Below are 20,920 nucleotides of genomic sequence, written 5' to 3'. Positions count from 1 at the left end.
GGTCTGAATTGCTAAGTGGCAATGCGCTTATTTTATTTCAAGTTCTCCAAAGTTCTTAAATTGTCTGAGAAACCTTGGATTTTCCACCGTCTAGTTTCACAGTCGACTTTCAGATAAGGACATGTTTTATTTTGACTGCCATTTAACTACACAACAAATTCATTGCATTCTCAAAGACCCAAATAGTAAAAAAAACATACCAGAAAAAAAGTCCATGCCTTGATTGAACTTTGGGAACTTTGTTGCAAGTCATGCCCCTCTCACTCCCCATGTTAGTAGTATAACATTTTTATTACAGTTTTATTTTGATTAATATCAAAAAGTCAGAACTGACATAAAGGAATCAACTTATCTGTTTAAGCCCTCAAACTTTCCATATCTTTTTCTGTTCAGAAACTAAGACTGAAACTGCAATAAAAATATTGCACCATTATGTAGGACGCAAAACAGTGATACCCAAAAACCATTACCACCCCTGCAGGTGCAGCCTGTTGAGTTCTCATTGTCAACTTATGTAACAAAACTTGTTTTTCATTTCACAATTAACACTTAAATACATCTACAGCAGAATATTGTTTATTTATAAGGTTAAACTGTACATTTTGTAAATATTTTACATTATACCTATTTTGTTGTCAAACTGCATGTCCCGTGACAAAGTTGATCCAACCATGGTTGAGAGATCATGCCTGTAGTAAATGTTAGGCTAGTTTTATTAGCTCAAGATGGATAATAAGCCTGAGATTGTAGGCCCCTCCCGGCACATTAAATTCACCCCACCCCAGGAAAAGGTAGTAAACAAATCATGGCTCAAAGATCAAAGTCCTAACGTCTCCACGTATTTGGAGAATCAATACACCCCAATGCAAAAACCCTTTAATCACTCAGATAAGAGAACACTTGTGTAAACACATGCGGGTGAAAACTGGATAACAAAACACAGTACACATTTAAGAGAACACGTCACAGAGTAAACAATCCTGTATAAACTTCCGTGATGGCTCATGCAAATTTGACTGACTTCTGTATTGTAACCAAGCAAATGTTTGAATGGTCAACAGCCAAGTCACAGATAGCTATTGAAATAATATTCAAATGCAGAGATTAAATAATGTCGAGCAAATCAGGACCACAAATGACTTTTACTTAATGAAACACTTGTTAATTGTTAATTATGATAACCCCCTCCGCTGCACTGCGTCATCTAATGAATGAACTGAAAGAACTGACTGTTAACATTCCTCCTCGGATGGAAAAAAAGGAAAGCTGCTGAAAATTGGGGGGAAAAAAAAGGTGAAGGAGCTGCTCTTCAGGATCTACGAAGGGGGGCGTACTGTGACCTACTTTTGAATTTAAATGGTTATGCAACAATAAGAGGGGAGAACATATGACCCACATATGGAGAGAAATGCATAGAGCACAAAAGGAATGGATGTTTAAGCATGCCATGTACGTTAGTGGGTCAATGCTAAGCTAATGAAGGAAGAGCTTGTGAAAAGATTACTGAGTCAGAAGCCGGCAGATGCATTCTTCCTCATTCTCTTGTTATCACTGTTTCCTGTCCGACTACAGTGGCACCTTTCTCCTATACGTTCCCCTCTTACGTTCAGTTAAATAACTAGAATGACCCTCAGCAAAGCATTCCTCCACAAACAATCATACACATGATTGTCTACTTCTTATAGTAGAAATATAAAAGAAAAAGGGACTGGTCTGATAACTTTAATGATATATTTGTCATATATCAATGATATATCTATAGAAAGTGAAAAAAAATCCTGGGTTACACAAAATGCAAGTGATGCTGTGTGGACCTGGAAAGATCCCATGACAAACACGTTTTGTGATCAGTTCAGTATATTAACCAACAAACAAGCAAAGAAATCCAACTGGAACTGCCTTCTATAGAGTGCATACCTCCACCAAGGCCCATCAGTCCCTTTAAAGTCAATCAATTCCCAACCAAATTGCATACACATATATTAGTGCCCAATTCTTTCATTAAGATACATGAATTATTCCCTGAGAAATCAGTGAACATTTCAACAAACAAAACACTAAATTAAAGAAAGTGGAAAATAAAATCAGTCTGGATTCACACCAAAATTTTACGACTTTTTCCCTGACCCATAATGCATCCCTCACTGAGTTACATGGTAATCTGCTCGGTATATTTCTGTGTACTGCTGCTAATATATAGACAAATGAACAAATGCTGACAGAAACCTCCTTGGGTGAAAACACAACCTCTTTGGCAGAGGTAATGAGCTGAAGTAGACATTATAAGCTTTGGACAGATGCACCCAGACATACTGACTACATCTCCTGATACCACTGTCTGTGCTGGTTCCGAGCAGCCAAATCCCCTGATATTTCCTGTTGGCTTTAGGACCATTCAGACTCAGGCCATTACTTGGTCAAATCAACTGTACTGGACCGTGCCATCTGACTGGGTCAACATAAAACTGCAGAGACAAGGCAGAGTCAGAAATGCTCACCAGCTACATGACATGGAAACTGAGCTCTGATCTCTTCTCGGGCAGGATGTTTACCTGGTTTCAGAGTTTTGATTCACAGCAGTTTACCTCTGTCCATCTGTCCTCTCATACACAGTAATCTTGGTCATGGCATGACAGTGCAACACACATACTATAAACAAGCTGAGCCAGGACAGATTAGTGGCTGACTGTCCAGCCTCTGGCCTAAATCTCAGAGCTGCTTGTTGCTCTTCATTACACACACACACACACACACACACACACACACACACACACACACTTTAACTAACCAACAGCACATGATGTACACTAAGTCTTTACTTCTATAATGGTCTTAAATAAAGAAACTTGAACTGCGTTACTCTGACGACAAAACAAAGAGGAGATAGATAAATAAGAGATGTGTCACAACCAACTGTGCAAACAAATTAGTTAACATGTGAAAGGAACTAGATGTTAAGGCGATTGTGAATTTAACAGAAAAGTGAATTGTACATCTCTCTGATCTTCCCTTAAGCAAAGTCTTGTGATATTTTTCAGAGATGTTCAGGGTATTCTTGATATATGGCATGTGGTGATGGGACTGGAGCAAATGATGCAAGAAAGGTCTATGGAGACACATGTAATCATGTAGTAACTTTACGGTCAGGCAATAAAACAATATTGATAAGTATTGCGATATGATTTCATCAAATAGTAATATATCAAAAGTCCAATATAATGATATATTGCTTATACATTGCTCAGTGGAGTGAGGAGGTTTAGCACATAATTGTTCCAAGTCAGATTTGTAAAATGTATTGCTGTTTATCAAGAGTTTGTCTCTGTGCTCATAAAAAAGTTTTTAAATCATAACCTTCACTAAGGAGCAAAAATGTGTCATTAAACTTTATAAAAAATAATAATGTGGGTTATCATGATAATTATTGACTGATTTTGAATCATGCAATACATTTCTGGCCATAATTATGTGCTTATAGAGAGTGAGCGAGCAAGCAAATTAACACACATACTCACAAAGACAAACAAACAATAAAAGGCCAAATAAATCCTGATGGGGTTTTTTCCACAGAGCTACATTTCTGAGAAGAAATCCTTCATGCAGGCAGACAACCTATATATAACTGACAGAAAGAAAAACAAACTCGAAAAGGGACGTATAGAGAAAGAGCACTGAGTATAGAGAGCGATAGTAAGAGAGAGAGAGAGAGATTGTGGGGCAGGACGATGTACCAAGGCTTTCCAGTAAAAGTAGGCTAGCGCATCTGCCAGGCAGAGAAAAACATGTTGTCACTGGTTGGACGAGGAGGGGGGGGGGCAGAGTCTAAAAACCCAGCCTTAAAGGACTGACTATATTTATGTGGGAAAGTTTGCATGTGGGTCCTAATTTTCCTCCACATTAAAGCATAGAATAATGTTGAGCAGCAGTACGTTCTAAAGCCTGCTGATCCTCCATAATCCTCTCCACTGGTGCATATATCGCGGCTGGACTGGTGAATAGCTCTATCACACACGCACAGTCCTGCACCAGCCCCTCCTTCAACCACGTCACTGAGGTTCTAACTGCCTTACGAAGACAGGGAACCAAAGTCCTTATTAGTGACTGAAACAGATTGTTTTCATCAGATGCTTTGTCCCCTCTACATCCTGTTCAGAATTCTTGGACACACAGAGAAACTGTGGCTCTGTGCTTTCCCTGAACTCCTCCTCCTCCTCCTATGTCAACCCACAAACTCAGCTTGGGGCCTGACAAGATTTAGTTTGGAACAAGAAATGCTCTGACTTCTGAAATTAAATTTGTTCTGATCCACACTGTTTAATTCAAAACACAAAATAAGGAATGAACCACCACTGCCAGATGTCCTACAGACGCCTGTAAATTTGAATCATGCCAGCCAACTATTATCAGTAATTAAGTTGTCAGTGCATCTTTATATCAACGAGGTTATGATAACTGGGCCAATGTATCTTTACTCACAATGCTAACAATTCGAATCAGCACAGAAAAGTGACAGAAGCTTGTTTTTTCTTAGAGTTTAAACCTTAGTCTTAGAGATACATTTATTTATTCACTACTCTTCTTCTCACGGAATGACATACGGTGGAGTTGGAGTAGCAGCAGGCTAATTTCCCTAAGTGCTTTTATGCTGTGTGCTGACTTGCTGTATAGGAGGAATACAGATATACACCATAAACTTCTTCCCAGCAGAAACATTAAGGACCTTGCTTACTCCGGGTACCAGGATCTGGGTCTCAACTTATCGAACTTCTCAGAGAAGGAAATCAGTTCTAACTGAACCAAAGATCTATATCTTTATTTAAAAAACTGACACCACAGTGTGTTGCTTTCAGTGAGGGTTTTTGCATTACACGAAAAACATACATTATATTAACATTAAATCACATCACAAGGATTGCTCATTTGCCATGACTGCAGGTAACAAGAGTAAAAACTCAATACAGCAAAATTGGATGATGTATATCAGCTTGAAGCCCTGTTCAGAAACAAAGTGCCTGCACACATACAATAGTTCTGCCCAGGCAGAACTTAATTGGTAGTGTTCTTATTATTCTTATGAAAGTGTTGTGGTAATAAAAACAGTCCAACTCAGGCTGAGTGATTCCCAGCAGAATGACACCACTTCATCCGGTTTCTCGTCAGAGCCAGATGATCACCATCTGATACAAAGACTTGAGGTCAATCAATCAAATAGAAGTCTGTATACTTTGACAATCCACTTTAGATTAAATTATTTGTGAACCTTGTTTGTCTTCCTGATCGACCTCGACTACACTGGCTCTGTGACGCAAATAAGTACTTCAAATGTACACAGGATACTTTCTCTAGGATGCAGTATGAATGAACAGACACACCTCTATTTGGAAATAAGCATGTGGTGCCAAGTAGGCCAAGTCATCAGGTGGAAGAGAGACTGCTGCTCCTGTAAGATAATATTCACCTAAGAAGTCCCCTATACTGAGAGACGTAGATCATCATAGAACCAAAACCTAGCAGCTATAGAGAGCTAAATATTTTCCCTTTGAAATTCTAAATGTAACAATTCAGATGAACTGCTAAATATCACTGAAACTTCAATGGCAAAACAATAGTACCACTTTAACACTATATGAACATGACTTGTCTCATGTTCATATAGTGTTAAAGTGGAAGTGGAACCTGGCAGACAGTCTGAGCACAAAAAAAGAATGAACTATTACGTAAATACATAGACAGCAGCAGTCTCCTCCTTGTTGTGTTTTGTGCTGCAACTGACATTCTGGAAATAAGAAGGGAATTTTATTTAATTTCAGATAATGGCGAACACCCTGCCAAAATTACTCCATTAAAAAACTAAAATCAAAATACATATCAATTTCATGAATTCCAAGTTGAAAATAGTCATAATAAATCCATGAAGAGTTATTTTCTTTTAGGGATTAGATTTGTTTTAAATAACAAAACATTTAACATTTGTTTAATTACATCGTCTATATTGAATTACAAGAACATTATTCTCCGTGATGAACAACATAAAAATGTCAAGGTTGTACTTGACATTTATTTAAGTTCCTGGCTAGTGGCTACAAAATAAAGTTGTTATATAAACTGGGTTGAAAATGGAAATCATACCAACAGTTGGACTTAACATCCGTTTCTACTGTATTCCAAATCATATCATATATCAGTCTGTTAAATGCCTGAACAACGTTGCATTCATCAGCAATGAAATTAATTAATACCAAGACAAACACTGTGACAAAACACTGAGTGACTCGGTGTGGGGACAACAGTAGAGCAGTGACAGTGTCGAGCATCGCAGCAGTGCGGGTCAGACAGGGATCAAAGAGGTTTGGGAACGTAACATCAGGAACATTAACTCAGAACAAAAGGACTGAAGGACGCAGTCATGTGATATAATGTAATTTGATAGGAAAAGCCATTTTTCCAGTGTAGGTTGGTATGGGTGTGGACACAACAATGCATGTGCACTCTTCATCAGTATGCATGCGTCAGCAAGCACAGTGGGAGAACAAAAACTCATCAAACATTCACCCCCGTACACAGTGTCCTAACGTTCTGCAGCATGATGAAACACTGTAATGTCCCATAGGCACTCCAATGTAAACATTGCCCAACTTCCTAAAAGATTAAAAATGACATGTAAACTGTGGAATGCTTCATAAAGCAACATTGTTAGCAAAACTGAAACAATGAGCCCATATTTTTGCCAATGTGTAGTACATAATTAATTATTTCAGCATGTGATATACAATTATGGGATCTTACATTTAGCAGGCAGGTTTAGGAAAGTAGTTTTTAAGGCACTAGTATTATGGTTGGTACTTGAGAGCTGGTGGGTATGTCCATATGTGCCGGCTTTAGGAAAACATGCCCTTGTTAGCTTTAGTACATAATGTTCTGTAGTCGCCCTGTGTGTCAGATATGAACAGGACCTGCCCTCCGTATACTGCCCTCACCGACACACAGTTACAAAGGCACATGCACACACAGACAGTTACACATTCGCTGCATACAAGACTAAGACGTGAACAAAGACAAATAGACCAACACACTCACACAAAAGTACGCTTGAGAGCTTACTCAGTTGCTTTTAAAGGTAAATAAAAAAAGGCAGCGAGCAAGATGGGGGGAGGGGAGAAAAAGAAAACCAGAGGATTTTCAGGAGGAGAAAAATAGTCCCTTTCTCTAGCAGGGCAGGAAAAAGCAAATCAGCTCATGGTTTTAGTGCAGTCAACTATCCACAAGTCACTTTAGTACACAGCTGTGCTAAGATGCATGAAAAGTGAAATAACTTTAGACAGAAAATCGTTATCTTGCACTTAAGATACAGTAGTTACCGTACAAATACAAAAAGGGCAAATAAAAATAGTTCAAACTGGATGATCATTAATCAAACAGTTAATCCATAAATCGTCAACATTCATATTCTGACGCAGCGCCCCACCTTTAAGACCCAACTATCTCCACCCTCAGAATGCTATTCACTAACACGGTAAACAGGTATTTTCTCCGTAACCAGCCTGGGGCCGTTGGCCTTCATTCAACTAACAGCAGGTCTAACTTATCCTAAAAACTATTTGAACAACAAGAACCAGCAAAGATGTTCCTGCTTCCAGAAAATAAAGAAAGAACTAGCGTAACTGATCATAACTGATTCTCTTTGAAAAATTGTACTGTTATAGGCATCTACTCAGCCACCCAAAACATTTTCTCTTTCTCAAGTCACAAAATTTACAAAACAAATGTTCATATAATTTGAACAAATACAGCTGCAGGGTGCTGGCTACCATCACAAACAGAATCTTGTTCTGTGGGAAACACTGGAAATGTTTCTTGCAATCTCATCTGGATTTCAGACTGTTTAGTTCAATCTGCCATACCAATGTGCACATGCTTTAGATACCGCAGCAGATTTCACCTCATTTCACCTAACATTAGATCTACCCCAGGTGTTGGCTCACTTAGACTTGTTATAAAAAGATGCTAGCATAAAGCATCAACATACAGAGTTGTGTAGCTGGGAGGCAGAAAGGCCAGCACGCAAGAGAGCTCAGAGTGCTCATCAGTTTCCATGGCCAGTGGGCAGGAACAATAGTGTGCTCTGGAGTGCTAGTCCAGCTCTGTCCCCTCACATTAAACTAGAGCTGTCAGCCTTCAGTACTAAGCTGTGGCATGCTACAACAACAACAGAAAGATGGACTCTCAGTTACTGAGACTCTGGTCTCTCAGCCAACATTTAAGGAAGTAAGACATTTTCATTGCCAAATTTAGACCCTGCTCAGACCCAGACTCACAGTTAAAGTATCTCATTACAACACATATCTACATTGAACATGTACAGCCAGCCAACCATTGTCAAATGAAAACTGATGTATCCAGTTATTTTTTATGATTTTATCATTATTTTTGATTTAACAAAGAATAGTTAGTTATAAAAAGTCTAGTTCTTAAAACTCAAGAAGATGTATTCAAATTGCAGGAGGTTTTTCATGTATCTGTCCGCTCCAGAAGCCTAAGCTTATACAGTACATTTGTCTAGATTACAGAGGTAATTTAGAAAAAAAACCTCACTTTTCTTTTACTAACACTTATTATTAAAACATTAAGACATTCATTGAAAAGTATATTGGTTGGCTTTCTGTCATTCTAATTAATCATTCTGAACTACAGCTTTGTATCAAGATGGATCCTCCAAATGGTCCATGTTTCCTTGCATATTCCTGTAAAATGAGTGGTTGACAGTGAAAGTGAAATTACAGTGAAGTATTGACATGACATTGCAGAACTGGTTCAGGACTTCAACGAATGATAATCCTAAATCTTATGCTTGTTGTTGCAATCCTGCTGTTATAGGTCAATGTTAAATTTCTTGTTTATGTGCTTAATTCACAGGTGTGTGATTTGACCTGGATATAAATCCATCTGTGGCAACAAACCACATACGGTTACTTTCAGCTGCTGCAGTCATATTTTCAGGTGTATAAAGAAGAAAAACTGAACCAAGAAAAAGAGGCCTGAGATTTATTTGCCCACTGATTTTTAATTCAATTGTCATCTTTGCTGATAGATAACCCTCTGTTTTGCTTTAGAAGCATACAGTATAAGATACCATTCTTTGTAAGTTAATCAATGTAAGTTAATCAAACAGAGCCCACTGACAATATGTGCTAATTTATTTCAATAATAAGATCACTTTATACTGTGAGATAAGTGTGTTTCTGGTATGCAGCACTTGGTCGAACTTGATCACAAAGTTTTAAGCTTATGTGTATTTTACCTGTGCGTCTGTGACCACGTACATGGTGCATGGTCTGTATTTATATAGTACTGTTCAAGTCTTGTAAACCCCTCAAAATCCTTTGCATGGCATGCAGATGGAGAAGAGTGGAATTTAGCTGCAGACCTTCTGGTTGGCGGACAAATTCTCTACCCCCTCAACCACAGCCGCCCTGCTCCATAAAAGGTGGCATCATACATGAATGGGTAATGTTGCTCAAGTCCTCTAGCCTAACCATAACTCAACATGAAGTCAGAATGTGGCAACATCTTGTTACTATAAATAAAATTGGGTATATGTAAAGTACCAGAGATCTACATGCATACATTGCAATTATTCCTTCACCCTTGCAATCAGTCACAGCATTCACAAAGCCCAGGTTTCTAGCAGTACAATACCTCAACAACAAAGGGCCATCTAATGAATGCAGAGCTAAAGATGAGAGATACAAAGCACATGTACAGACAAACAGGCATTTACAGGCATGCTGTAAATCACAAGAGCCACATGGTATTGCAGGGCCATAAAGGTTACAGCATGGCTGCAGGATTAAATTAATACTTGGGAGGTGATGGCTAAAGTAAGCAACATCTTCGTGACCAAAGGCAGGCTTTGTTACCTCCATTTCACCTTCATGTTCCGACACCCCTCCCTTTCCATGGCTGGAATAACCAAAAAACACACAGAGCTGTCTTTGTTTCTTTGACATTTGCTCTCAGTGCCCAGTACAGATGCCAGTGAGTATCTACCAGTCGGAAACACAAGCAGTATGACAGGCTCCATGGCTACAAGTGCACATTGACAAGGAGGATCTACTTATGCAATAACAGCCTCAAAAAAAGTTGGCTGAACACACGAGAGTGTCCTCTAGCTATATTGTGACTTACTTCTTTGTACACATTCACATGGATTGAAGCAAATGACTTGTACTCACTACTGTGTACTGTTTTTCTGATTTCATGAGCAGGAAAGTTAGCCTGGCTACATTATCTCAGCAAAACTGTGAACAGTAAAGCCCTCTTTCACATGAGCAGTTTTCCCCCACTGTGCAAAGGCTATCCACAAGTTTTAAGGAAAAAAATTAACTGAGTAGAGCTTGTGTGTAGAAGCTCTTAGCTGACTAAATATTTGCTTTTGGGTCATCAACTGTCTGTTTAGCTACATTCTACGTCTTACAGCTCACAGACTAACAATCCCTCTACCAATCAGCTTTTTCTGTTCATATCTACACCAATTTTTCAAAGCAGAAGTTCACATTTGCTGAAGAACTGGAAAGGCGAGTTGCGAAACCCTTATCTACAGCACAAGGCAAGTACAAGTCCATATAGACCATGATGTCCTATAGATGGTCACAGAAAAAGGACAGGTTAAACAAGCAATACCTTGTGAACTTTCACTGGCTTGGTGCCAGAACATAAAGGACAAACATTAAACACAAGCAGCCGAGGTAAAAGCATTCCACAATACTTTTTTTAAAACCCCCACAAAAATTACAAAAAACGCTCAAACAAGCAGCCAGTAGGTGGCAATAAAGTCTACATCAACAATCCACCAGGGAATAGTGCTGTGGTCTAAGACATATTGAGCCTGGTAGACCCTGTGAATGCCAGCAATGAGTTGCAGTAATGCTAAATTTAGCAACAAACATGTAGTGTAGCAGTGCCAACTAAATGCAGAGAAACTGGTACTATTAGTGTTGTTTCTGGCACATGCCAAAAACATCATTACATAAAGCAACATTGTACATGCTCGAAGTAAGCTGTGACAGTATTGTCTCCTTATTGCTCCATTTTAAATGTGCACACACAAAAAACAGCCTTCTGAAATATTCTCTTTGAATGACGTTTGTCTACACGCTGTTTGCGTGTAGATGCAAGGCCCAAAAACAGAGGAAAAAGTTTATTTTGCAAAATATCCTTATTAGTATGGAACCAGCATAAGATAAATTAACAGCACTGGGTTGACAACTTTTGTTATTTGTTATGCTACAGCAAATAAAAGTGTTTGCAGTCTAAGGAGAATATATTAAAAAATCCCAGCTGGACATTTGGCTACAGAGTTATCTCATAAGTGCTAATCACATTACATAATAATAATCTCCAAATGGCTTTGATTCATATGACAAGGGACAGAATGAGAGAATGACAACACACGCAGCTATTTCTCTTGAGCATACTACTGAGCAAATGCAATGATTGCAGTCCAGTTGTTTACGTTGCCTTGTTGGTAGTTTTACAGAACATACAATTAGATGTCAACTGTTGACGTTAAACAGCCTTTCGTTCGATCAGAGTGTAACCAGCAATAAGGGTTGTGTTTTAACAGAGAGGAGTGCTGACACACCACATTCAGCTAACACCTCGGCACTGGACTTAAAATCTAAAAAGGGGGAGAAAGTGTGTGGTGAGCTATTATTACTGACAATTAACGTGCACCCTCACACAAACACATTGCTGTACCTGAAGTGCACATGCACACACTTCTGACACACTAGTGATGCTGAACTCATCAGCTTGACAGAGCAGTGCACAGTAAGATCCCTGTTGCTGACTATGTGAGTGCAGGGGCAGCATGACACACAGAATACATTCTGCTATGCCTATAGCATTCCAGTAACGAAGCCTACTGACGTCAAGACTTCACATAGCTACAAGACATAAAATCAAATGTTGAAATGTCAATATTAACCCATATCATTTCAAAAAGCACAGGTTTATTAAAAACAAGAGTTGACACAATGACAGAATGCCCCCCCCCACAGCCATTTTCCACCAGTCCCCTCTAAAGAGCTGCTTTCTATGCCTGAAATCGCTGCTGCCTTGGAAACCTTTGGATTACTGCAAGGATTGCCTTCACTATGTTGCTTTTCCCACTGGGACGTGTGAGAGTTGACATGGAGAAGTGAGAAGCCATCAGCAACACACTAAATGGGGTAAATGGGGTCTATACGTGTGGCTGCATCGTCAGTAATTAGTCTGTAGGAAAGTGAAAAAGTGCACCAGCATTTATAGCAATCAAACACAGAAGATGAACAGCTGTAATCAAATGAAGATTGAGAACAGTCCGATATGTAGATTTAATCTTTGGACATTTCTTGAATTAAAATTACTAACATCTTTCTTGATTCCTGTGGTAGTTTTTTCACAGGCAGAACGTAGAAGCCTGCCTATCTGTTTTCATTCCATCCTTCTTTGTTTACCCTCTACAAAGACAATCAGGTGCAATAAATCCTATCTGAGCAATACCTGAAACCTTTCAAAATTATCTAATCTATGTGAATGTGATGATTCTTCATAAAAAGGTACAAGGGTTACAAACTAATAGGTGGATCCCCCATCTGATTCTGTTTCTGACCAAATATTTAGACTTATTCATGCCAGCATGCCTATTTTTAGCAAAGCATGAATACTGTTAATAAAATATAGCAGAGTTGTACAAGAGCAAGTTTGATTTATTGATGAAGATATTATGTGATGCTCATCCTTCCTATGATAATAAATAAAATATGAGGACTAAAATCTGCTTCCGAAGCTACAAGGAAGCAGGGATGAAGAAAAAACACTAAGAAAAAGACTATAAACATGGGCACTCAAACCTGAATAAAATCCATTGGGATCATTACGTCCAATGTCTGCAGAATCATTGTTAACTCTTTATTGGTAGCACAGGTATAAGGTTTATAATTTCCTGGAACCAAAACACAAAAGGTCTACACGTATGGTGTCTGCAGGAGCTTAGTTATTGGAGTCTTTAAAAGTATTGTTTTATGATATAAACTTAGTTTTCAATCAACTATAATGAAAAATGTTATATGCTCTACCAAACAAAACAGTCATTCAGTTTCTATATTGTAAAGAAAATAGAATTCTTCGTGTAACTCCAAGAGAAGCTCCTGAGTCACCTATCAGGATAAAGGGACATGTTAGCTGGTCTGATCCCATATCACAAAACCTTTGCGTTTTTACCTGCTCTGTGCTTGTGAGATTAAACAAATTATTTTGTTAGGTTGTTCATCTACCTGATGTAACCCGCTCATTTTTGATTTATTCAGTTCATTTACACAGAAACCGATCTATGACATCTGTAGGTATAATGGTTGTTTATTTTATGCTGGGTTTTCACCTTTTCACAGACTTTTACCTATAGCCTGTCAGGGTTTAGGTAAGGACCTGATTTGTATCTACTCTCATTGGTTAATTGACACTAGAGCTAGACAGTATGGGCAAAAACAATATCAAGATAATCAGTCAATGTTGAAAATTATCACAATAACCAGATTTTTTTTCCTTCTGATCGAGGGTTTGAGGCTATAAACTCTTCTTTATGAGCAGAGAATGAAAAACCCATGATAAAATTGGAGGTAGATCAATTATGTTATACCTCTTATTGATATATATTGAGCCACTAATTATATTGCTATTAATGAAAATTAGATTGCAACAATTATTGATATTGTTGTATTGCCCAGCTATAATTGACCCACTGTTGAAGAATTTATTTATTAATTAGGTAAATAGGCAATATTTCTACTGGGTTTACATTTGTAGCCCAAAATGAGAAAACCATTTTCAGTTGTAGCTGTGGCACAGATTCTTTAGGTGGACAATTAATTGAATGGAAATATAATCCATGATGTAATAATTGTTCATCAAGTAACAGGAAGGGGAAGTTACACATGCAACAACATAATTCTTGTAGAGAAAGTAGCTTGTTGCTATTAACATACAGAAATGCTGCCTTCTCAGCCCAGTTTAAATGGTTTAGATTAGTTAGCTATGTTGATTTTCAACAACTACATATAACCAATCTACTAACACATAGTTTGTCAGCTAGTTACGAGAATGAAACAACATATTCCGGCTCTTTTCTCGAGTTGGAGGTCAACACATCCCACAGTGTAGCTGACAATATTAGCTGTGTAGCTTTGGGGATGGTTTCATTGATGACCGGAGGATATTTAACGACAAGACAAAGAGAAAAACGACGTGACAGACGGTGTAGTTGACACAAAAACGTGTCTCTCCTCCTGGCATGTGTCTAACATGTCGCCAGTGAAGTGGGTGGAGGAGCTAAGCTTACCAGCACAGGAGAGCTACAACGAGGCACACCAACAAAACGCGCAGCCTCTTCATTATCTTCCCGCGGGGACCAACATCCTCGCTCTTTGGGCTCTTTTCTGATCCCTCACGGCTTCACAGAAACGCCGAGGAGCAGGCGTACAGTCTCTGCTAATCAAAAATGAACAGAGGACCGTATTCTCTGGCTAAGCGCCGCACTTTAGAGCTGTGCTAATTGTCATTGTGCGGCGGCCGTCCGCCTCTTTACTTGCTTCAGCAGCTACTGCTGTTGATGGGCAGCTGCACTCTGGATAAGTTCAACCCAGGCCTCGCGTCAGGCCAATCAAATCGCAGCGGAGGATTTTTCGGCCAATCGCAGGAGAGGTTGCAGCACCGTGACAGGAGGAGCGCCCGCCCCTTCCCACTGCACTGAGGATGTGGAGCAGGACGCGTCACCTTACTGATAAAAATGAACAAACATTAAACCCACAGATCTGATCACAAGTTCACAACACACGGATCCGTCATGTTTCAGAAGAACTGAGCTGTGTTCATGCATGTGGCTTTGTAAATGTTAATGAGTTATTGTGTGCGTTACTTCATTAAGTGTGTGTGGGGGGTGAGGGCTGTGAGAAATGTGAACACTGTGTACTTTTTCCTCAACATCACAAAAAACCTTCAAATCAGATATAGAAATGTAGGATTCAAACCACAGTAGAAGGAAATTTGAAATACAACCATTAATTATAAGGTTCAAGACTAAATGCAGCTACATTTTGATATTCTCTCTACTCCTTATTTTTTTAACCTTGTTTCAGTTTATTGTTAAGGATTTTTTTTGGAACATTTTAACAAGTGCTAAAATGTAGGTTTTGCTAGGTCGTTAAAATCCCTTATTATTTTAAAGGGTGAGAAAACAGATAATGAAAAATACATTTATATATTCTGACATTTTCTAAATTACGCCTTCCTTATTTGAATTTGATAAGGTGTACCTGCATTGGTCAATTGCAGTGTTGGAATTAAAAGGTTTGTTTGAATACATCTATATTTACAGTAAATAGAGCAAATGAACTACGTATCCCATAATGCACTCTCATACGGACCCTAAAAATGTGCCTGTATCTTTTTTTGATTATATCTACTATAAGATATATATGAAATAAAATAACATGAATTATTACAACTCAAACTAGACCAGTGAATTTATCCTGTGTTATTTGAGGTGATGAATAAAGTGTAGGGGATTTGAACAGGCGGGGTCCTGAAGTGTGGGCAGTCTGAAGTAGTGAGAGAACATTTCAACTAAGTTTGTGTGGTCGTGGTTAGCTGCTCTTCCTGTCAGAGACGCAGTGGCGGGGACAGACTAACACCGACCCGGCTCTCTTGGACTCGCAGGATTTCACAATGGATGCACACCGGGGGTTTCTGTGTGTCTTGCCCGTGTTGGTGACTCTGTTCTCGGAGAGATTTGTGGCGCTGGCTGCCTTCTCCCAGTCCCTGGACAGCGACTTCACGTTCACCCTGCCTCCCGGTCGGAAGGAGTGTTTCTACCAGACCATGAGGAAAGATGCCTCCCTGGAGATTGAATATCAGGTCATAAAAACTCATTTAACAGCCAAGTAAACAGAAAAACGCTCTCTGTGTTTGTATTCTGCTGGACCAATGACAACCTTCAAAGTTGAAGTCAACGTTGACATAACACCATTCTTGTTAAACCTGTTGTTAAGCCTCTATTTTTGTCCACGTCGTGTTTCTCATGGTTTGTTACAAGGTTGGCTTGTATGGAAACCAGATGTTAAATCAAATCATCACATGTTGTGCAAGTGTGCCGACAGGTTCGGTGGTTCACACCTCGATGTTCATATTGTTAGGAACCTGTTGTGCTGGTCAGCTCAGAGCACTGAATGAATCTGTGACTGTGTGCTGTCGGTGCCTGTGGGAGACATCCCAAGCATTTCATGTATCTGTTGTAGTGTCTGCTGTGAAGTTAAAGGTATCCAGGTGTAGTGGAGAATGAGGGAGACATTGATTGAACAAAAAACTAGCATTTCTCAAAGTTTGATGTCTGATGAGTATATTACAGAAACTGCTAACTGCTAGTGTTGTTTTAATATCTCTTAGTTTTCCTCTTTTTTTCTTTACCATTCTCTTGTGTTTGTGTGTGTCCACCTTCCACAGGTATTAGATGGTGCAGGTCTCGATGTAGATTTCTATATCTCCTCTCCCTCTGGCCAAGTGCTGTTTAGTGACTACCGCAAATCCGATGGAGTACACACGTAAGTATGCACTTCTCTACATGTCATGGCCAGTTCCTTCGTTTTTGTTGAACGCTGAAGACATTCAGTTCAAAAGATGAATGTGAGAGAGTTCAGAATTTCAGCTTTCATCACTTTTGCAAAGGAGGTTATATTTTCAGCTGCATTTGTTTATCCATTAGTTATTTGTAAGATTTCACCACCCACAATGAATTCAGAATTAATACATTTTGGTGTGGATCCAAATCGGGGCAGATCCGAGACCTTTTTTTTAACATGGCAAGATTTCCGAGGGAATGATGCATGGAGGTAGATAGAAGAAATCTGACATATTTTGGGGGCTACTATTTATATGCCTTGCTTAGATGTAATAAAAAAATAAAAAAAACTTAGGATACAATACCTTTTGCACTGACCACTTTTCCCCCCTGGATATCCTGTGTTGTGTTAGCATTGTTTTTGGTTTTCTCTTGATTCGTTTGGATGCATTTCTCTGTAAACTGGACAACTAATTGTTTCTATTAATTTCTGAATTCATTCAGCTGCTACCATCCTGATTTACATCATCAATAAAGATGGGAGAACACATCAGCAGTCTAGACACCACCTCCACTGTGCTTCAGTTCTATCCCTTTGCTTTTATCAGTTTCACAATGGCGTTCTTTTCTCTCATAGACAGCCCTTTGGTCTTCAACTTGGTTTATACTTTTTGACAAGAAATGCAGTCGTCACATCTGAAACCCAAGGCAACACATTCAGTGCTTTAAATGTTTAAAGAATAAAGCTGAAAGTTGCTATGTCCTTCAACACATCTAGTTGTAAAATACCAGGGAATAAAAGCTGAAATTCTGAACTCTTGTCTCACACAATCTTTTGATTTTGAACCCAAAAATCGATAGTTTTCAATAAACACAAATGAATAGGCCTTGACGTCCCAGTACTTTTCTATGGGACTGTAGATTTAGATTCAAGCCTCATGCATTTCAACCCATGCTAGATGTAAATAGATCATCTGAGAAACATTAATCAAAGAGATAAATGTGTAAGCTCTAACTTCCTGTGCTTTCCTGCAGTGTTGAAACTGAGGACGGAGACTACATGTTCTGCTTTGACAACACATTCAGCTCGGTCTCTGAGAAGATTATCTTCTTTGAGTTGATCCTGGACAATATGGATGTAGAGAAAGATCCAGATGACTGGAAGGAGTATGTTCAGGGAACAGACACACTGGACATGAGGCTGGAGGACATTATGGTGAGGCTGCAGACAGTCTGACTTAGAGAAGATGTTCCAGAGTTCTAAACAAGTTTGCTTGTGTGCTTACTTTTCAGGCTGAAGTTGTAATAATTGATTTCTTCACACTGAATATTTTAACCAAGCCCCTCTCTTGTCCGCTGTTGAGACATTTTTCATGGTTCCATCTATGCTGACACAGGGAGTGAAAAGTTACCCAGTGAGTAGGCTGGCCACAAAATAGCTTGCAGTGCACCACATACAGCCAAAGGCACATGGAGTGGGTTACAACAATAGACAGTGTCATGAACTCTCACCTAATGGGCAGCCAATTGATTCAGCTTGCATCCCCCCCCATATTTCTTAATTTGTGTCAGAAGTCACATCAGGCTGACAGGAAATCTAACTTCCAGCTGTGGAGGAAGTTGTTTTGTTACGGTAGAACAAACAGACCTGAGGGAGCTGCTTTGTTTACAACCTCAAAACTGACTCGGTGCTCTTAATTTCCATCCATCCATCCATTTTCTTTACTGCTTATCCTTTATGGTTGGGAGAAGGCAGGAACCAATCCCAGCTGACATTGGGCAAGATTTTGGGCATGCCCTAGACAGGTTGCGACCTTATCGCAGGGATGTTATACAACTGTTCCTCTCTTATTTTTGTACTATCTAATCAATGCTTCTTATTAGCTTAGTTTCGGGTACATAAGACAAAGTTGAGTTTGTTCTTTTTTTTTTTTTATAGTTCCGCTCAGTCTGATCTTTCTCTTTTCCTTCAGGACACCATCAACAATGTCAAGGCTCGACTTGGCAAAAGTGTACATATCCAGACCCTGCTGCGGGCGTTCGAGGCTCGTGACAGAAACATCCAGGAGAACAACTTTGACAGGGTGAACCTTTGGTCAGTGATAAATCTCCTTGTCATGATGTTGGTGTCGGCAGTTCAGGTCTACCTGGTCCGCTCGCTCTTTGAAGATAAAAGGAAAATTCGTACATAACACCACCACAAATGGAGGGACAGAGAGAGAGATAAACCAATGCCCTCAGATACCTTCAGGCTTTTTTTTTGCAGCTGATCTCCCGGCTTGTGACTCTTAACACAAGATGATAGCAGAAACACAACCATGTCCATGCATGCAGACATACTGATATTCCTAATAAGAAAATTTGACACAATTGTTGATTTGGTCTTCAATCCACTGGAGTTTGAGGGGCAGCAGGAGCCTTGGAACTTGTAACCGTCATCTCCTCGACTTTGTAACCTCAGTCTGTTTACTACAGGAATATCTTTCTGTCCCTCTCTTTTTATTGTTGTTGTTTGTTATTGTGTTATAGTTTTCCTGTTCTGTTAAGTCCACAAAAAAATTGCATAATCATGATGAGACTATTTTTCTAAAGGAGACTAAAATGAAAAAGAGCCCATGGCTAATTGCAAAAATATCATATATTTTTATTTGGATGTGATTTAAATTATATGAAGAGGGCATGGATTTTGAAGAATTTGAATTTGAACAGGGGTGGGAAGTGCAACCAGTGTGCCAAAATGTCTTCCCATACATTAGCTTCTCTTTAAAGTGTACCTGTATGTCACTGAGATGCCTTAGAGGTTTGTATGTAGCTGCCTATTGTCAGTCTGTGAGGCCTTTGAATATATCTCCCATCGTCACAAACATTTATGTTGTTAACAGAAGATAATTCACACATTCATCTTTTATGACAATACTGAAACACCAGGTATTCAGGTTGGGACACTTTGCTATTGCTGCTCTCTGGCGTCCAAGAGACAAGGGAGTAAGAGAAACAGAACTGAGCCCAAATCTCTGCCCTATCCTCGGACTTCTCTCCTCTGCAGAGACTTGTAGCCTTGTGGCCTAAATGGCTGCTAGCTCTGCGACCCTTTGCTGTGACATGGCAGGTATCTGATTACTGCCACCTACTGTGTGAAGATGTTCAGTCTGCCTTTTCTCTATTTCTGTCTTAGCGACACCTGCAAGGTCATTACCACTGCTACATGGGTGCACTGTTCAGTTTAATATACACAAACCATTCACTGGCTTCATCAGCACTCATTTTAAATGCTACTACTCACATTTTATTAGCCAACATTACAATCTTATCTCTGACCATTGCACTGCCACTGATGCTACAGAATGACATATTTCTTTTTTGTTTTCAAATATTTAGAATCCAATTTAACATTATAGGTCCTGGAGTATTATTGAATTATCGGGGCCCACCAGAAACAAGTCTCTAACTTGTGCTGATGTGTCGGTGGAGGAGCACTTTTAAAGCCGTTTTTCTCTCATTGGTTGTTTGTATACTATTCGGCTCCTCTGGCAACTTGTGATTGTGTTTGCCAAGAGTATTTCTGTCATTTGTATTTACTGATCTTCACTGTTGAAACCTGGTTGGAAGCTCCATGTTGCCATCATTTCTATTTTCCCTTTGCAGTTGGACAAAGATCATACTGAGTTCATACTTTAAAAGCCTTATGGTGAAAGTGCTGTAAACCTACACTTATTTTAGTTTTAAAATGCTTTTGCCATAGAGTATGTAAAAAAAAATGTTCATCCTCTTTTCACTGCTTATTACCATCCTTTTTTTCTACTGCCTGCTAATCTTACCATGGTTTCTGTAGTGCTTCATTTGAATATTGTATTTTGAAACTAAGTGATGGAGATTATAGTTGAAACCAGTTTCTGAGTTCTACAAAAATAAAATTCTACAATATTTTTAAAAGCAATTCTATGTTACTTTGTTGGAGTATGTTTATTTTTCTGATGCAACAGCCACACTGTCTTTGAAAAAGTATTTTTACTACCCTGATGGAACAGTGGGGAGAAGTGAATGTGATGTTCTATGGTATTTATTCCATTAATGCTCTGTAGTTGTAAATGTGTGTAAATTAATAAAACATCATACATTTTTCTGACCCCTTTGTCCTTCTCAAAACGCTGTTTATTTCTTATTATTTGTACTGTATGTTTAGACATAATATAAAACTTCATAGATAATAATAAAATACATATCTGTCTATAAAATAAAATCTCTTATAGATCAGTCCATTAAATACGT

At 39.0% G+C, this 20,920-nt stretch overlaps 2 protein-coding genes across 9 annotated transcripts in view; one reads left to right on the top strand and one right to left on the bottom strand.

The window, feature by feature from the left end:
• The window catches only part of suco (SUN domain containing ossification factor), a 40,734-nt gene extending 26,077 nt beyond the window's left edge, over positions 1-14,657 (bottom strand). For 6 of the 8 annotated variants that reach the window (XM_020081011.2, XM_069522335.1, XM_069522339.1 and 3 more), the window contains exon 1: positions 14,378-14,643. In XM_020081011.2, the coding sequence (XP_019936570.2) occupies positions 14,378-14,430 (53 nt within the window). In that variant the 5' untranslated portion in view covers positions 14,431-14,643. Of the gene's footprint in view, positions 1-14,377 lie in introns of all 8 variants that reach the window. The other 2 variants (XM_069522337.1, XM_020081012.2) reach the window with 2 other exon arrangements.
• A 970-nt stretch (positions 14,658-15,627) lies between these two features.
• Positions 15,628-20,777, top strand: tmed5 (transmembrane p24 trafficking protein 5). Its single transcript, XM_020081376.2, has 4 exons — positions 15,628-15,951; positions 16,537-16,634; positions 17,687-17,867; positions 18,625-20,777. Exons 1-4 carry the CDS (start codon positions 15,763-15,765, stop codon positions 18,841-18,843), a joined length of 687 nt encoding a protein of 228 aa, XP_019936935.1. The 5' UTR covers positions 15,628-15,762; the 3' UTR covers positions 18,844-20,777.
• Positions 20,778-20,920: the final 143 nt, after the last annotated feature.

This window comes from Paralichthys olivaceus, chromosome 3 (assembly GCF_024713975.1).
Source record: "Paralichthys olivaceus isolate ysfri-2021 chromosome 3, ASM2471397v2, whole genome shotgun sequence".
Lineage (NCBI taxonomy): Eukaryota > Metazoa > Chordata > Actinopteri > Pleuronectiformes > Paralichthyidae > Paralichthys > Paralichthys olivaceus.
Note: the sequence above shows the minus strand (reverse complement) of the source record. Positions and strands in the feature narration are given on the sequence as shown.

What these genes read in the sequence shown, in the direction of transcription:
- tmed5 (XM_020081376.2), top strand. Translation starts at nt 15,763, where the DNA reads ATGGATGCACACCGGGGGTTTCTGTGTGTCTTGCCCGTGTTGGTGACT. An exon ending in AAATCCGATGGAGTACACAC is followed by an intron (nt 16,635 to 17,686) that starts GTAAGTATGCAC and finishes GCTTTCCTGCAG; the next exon opens with TGTTGAAACTGAGGACGGAG. An exon ending in TGAGGCTGGAGGACATTATG is followed by an intron (nt 17,868 to 18,624) that starts GTGAGGCTGCAG and finishes CTTTTCCTTCAG; the next exon opens with GACACCATCAACAATGTCAA.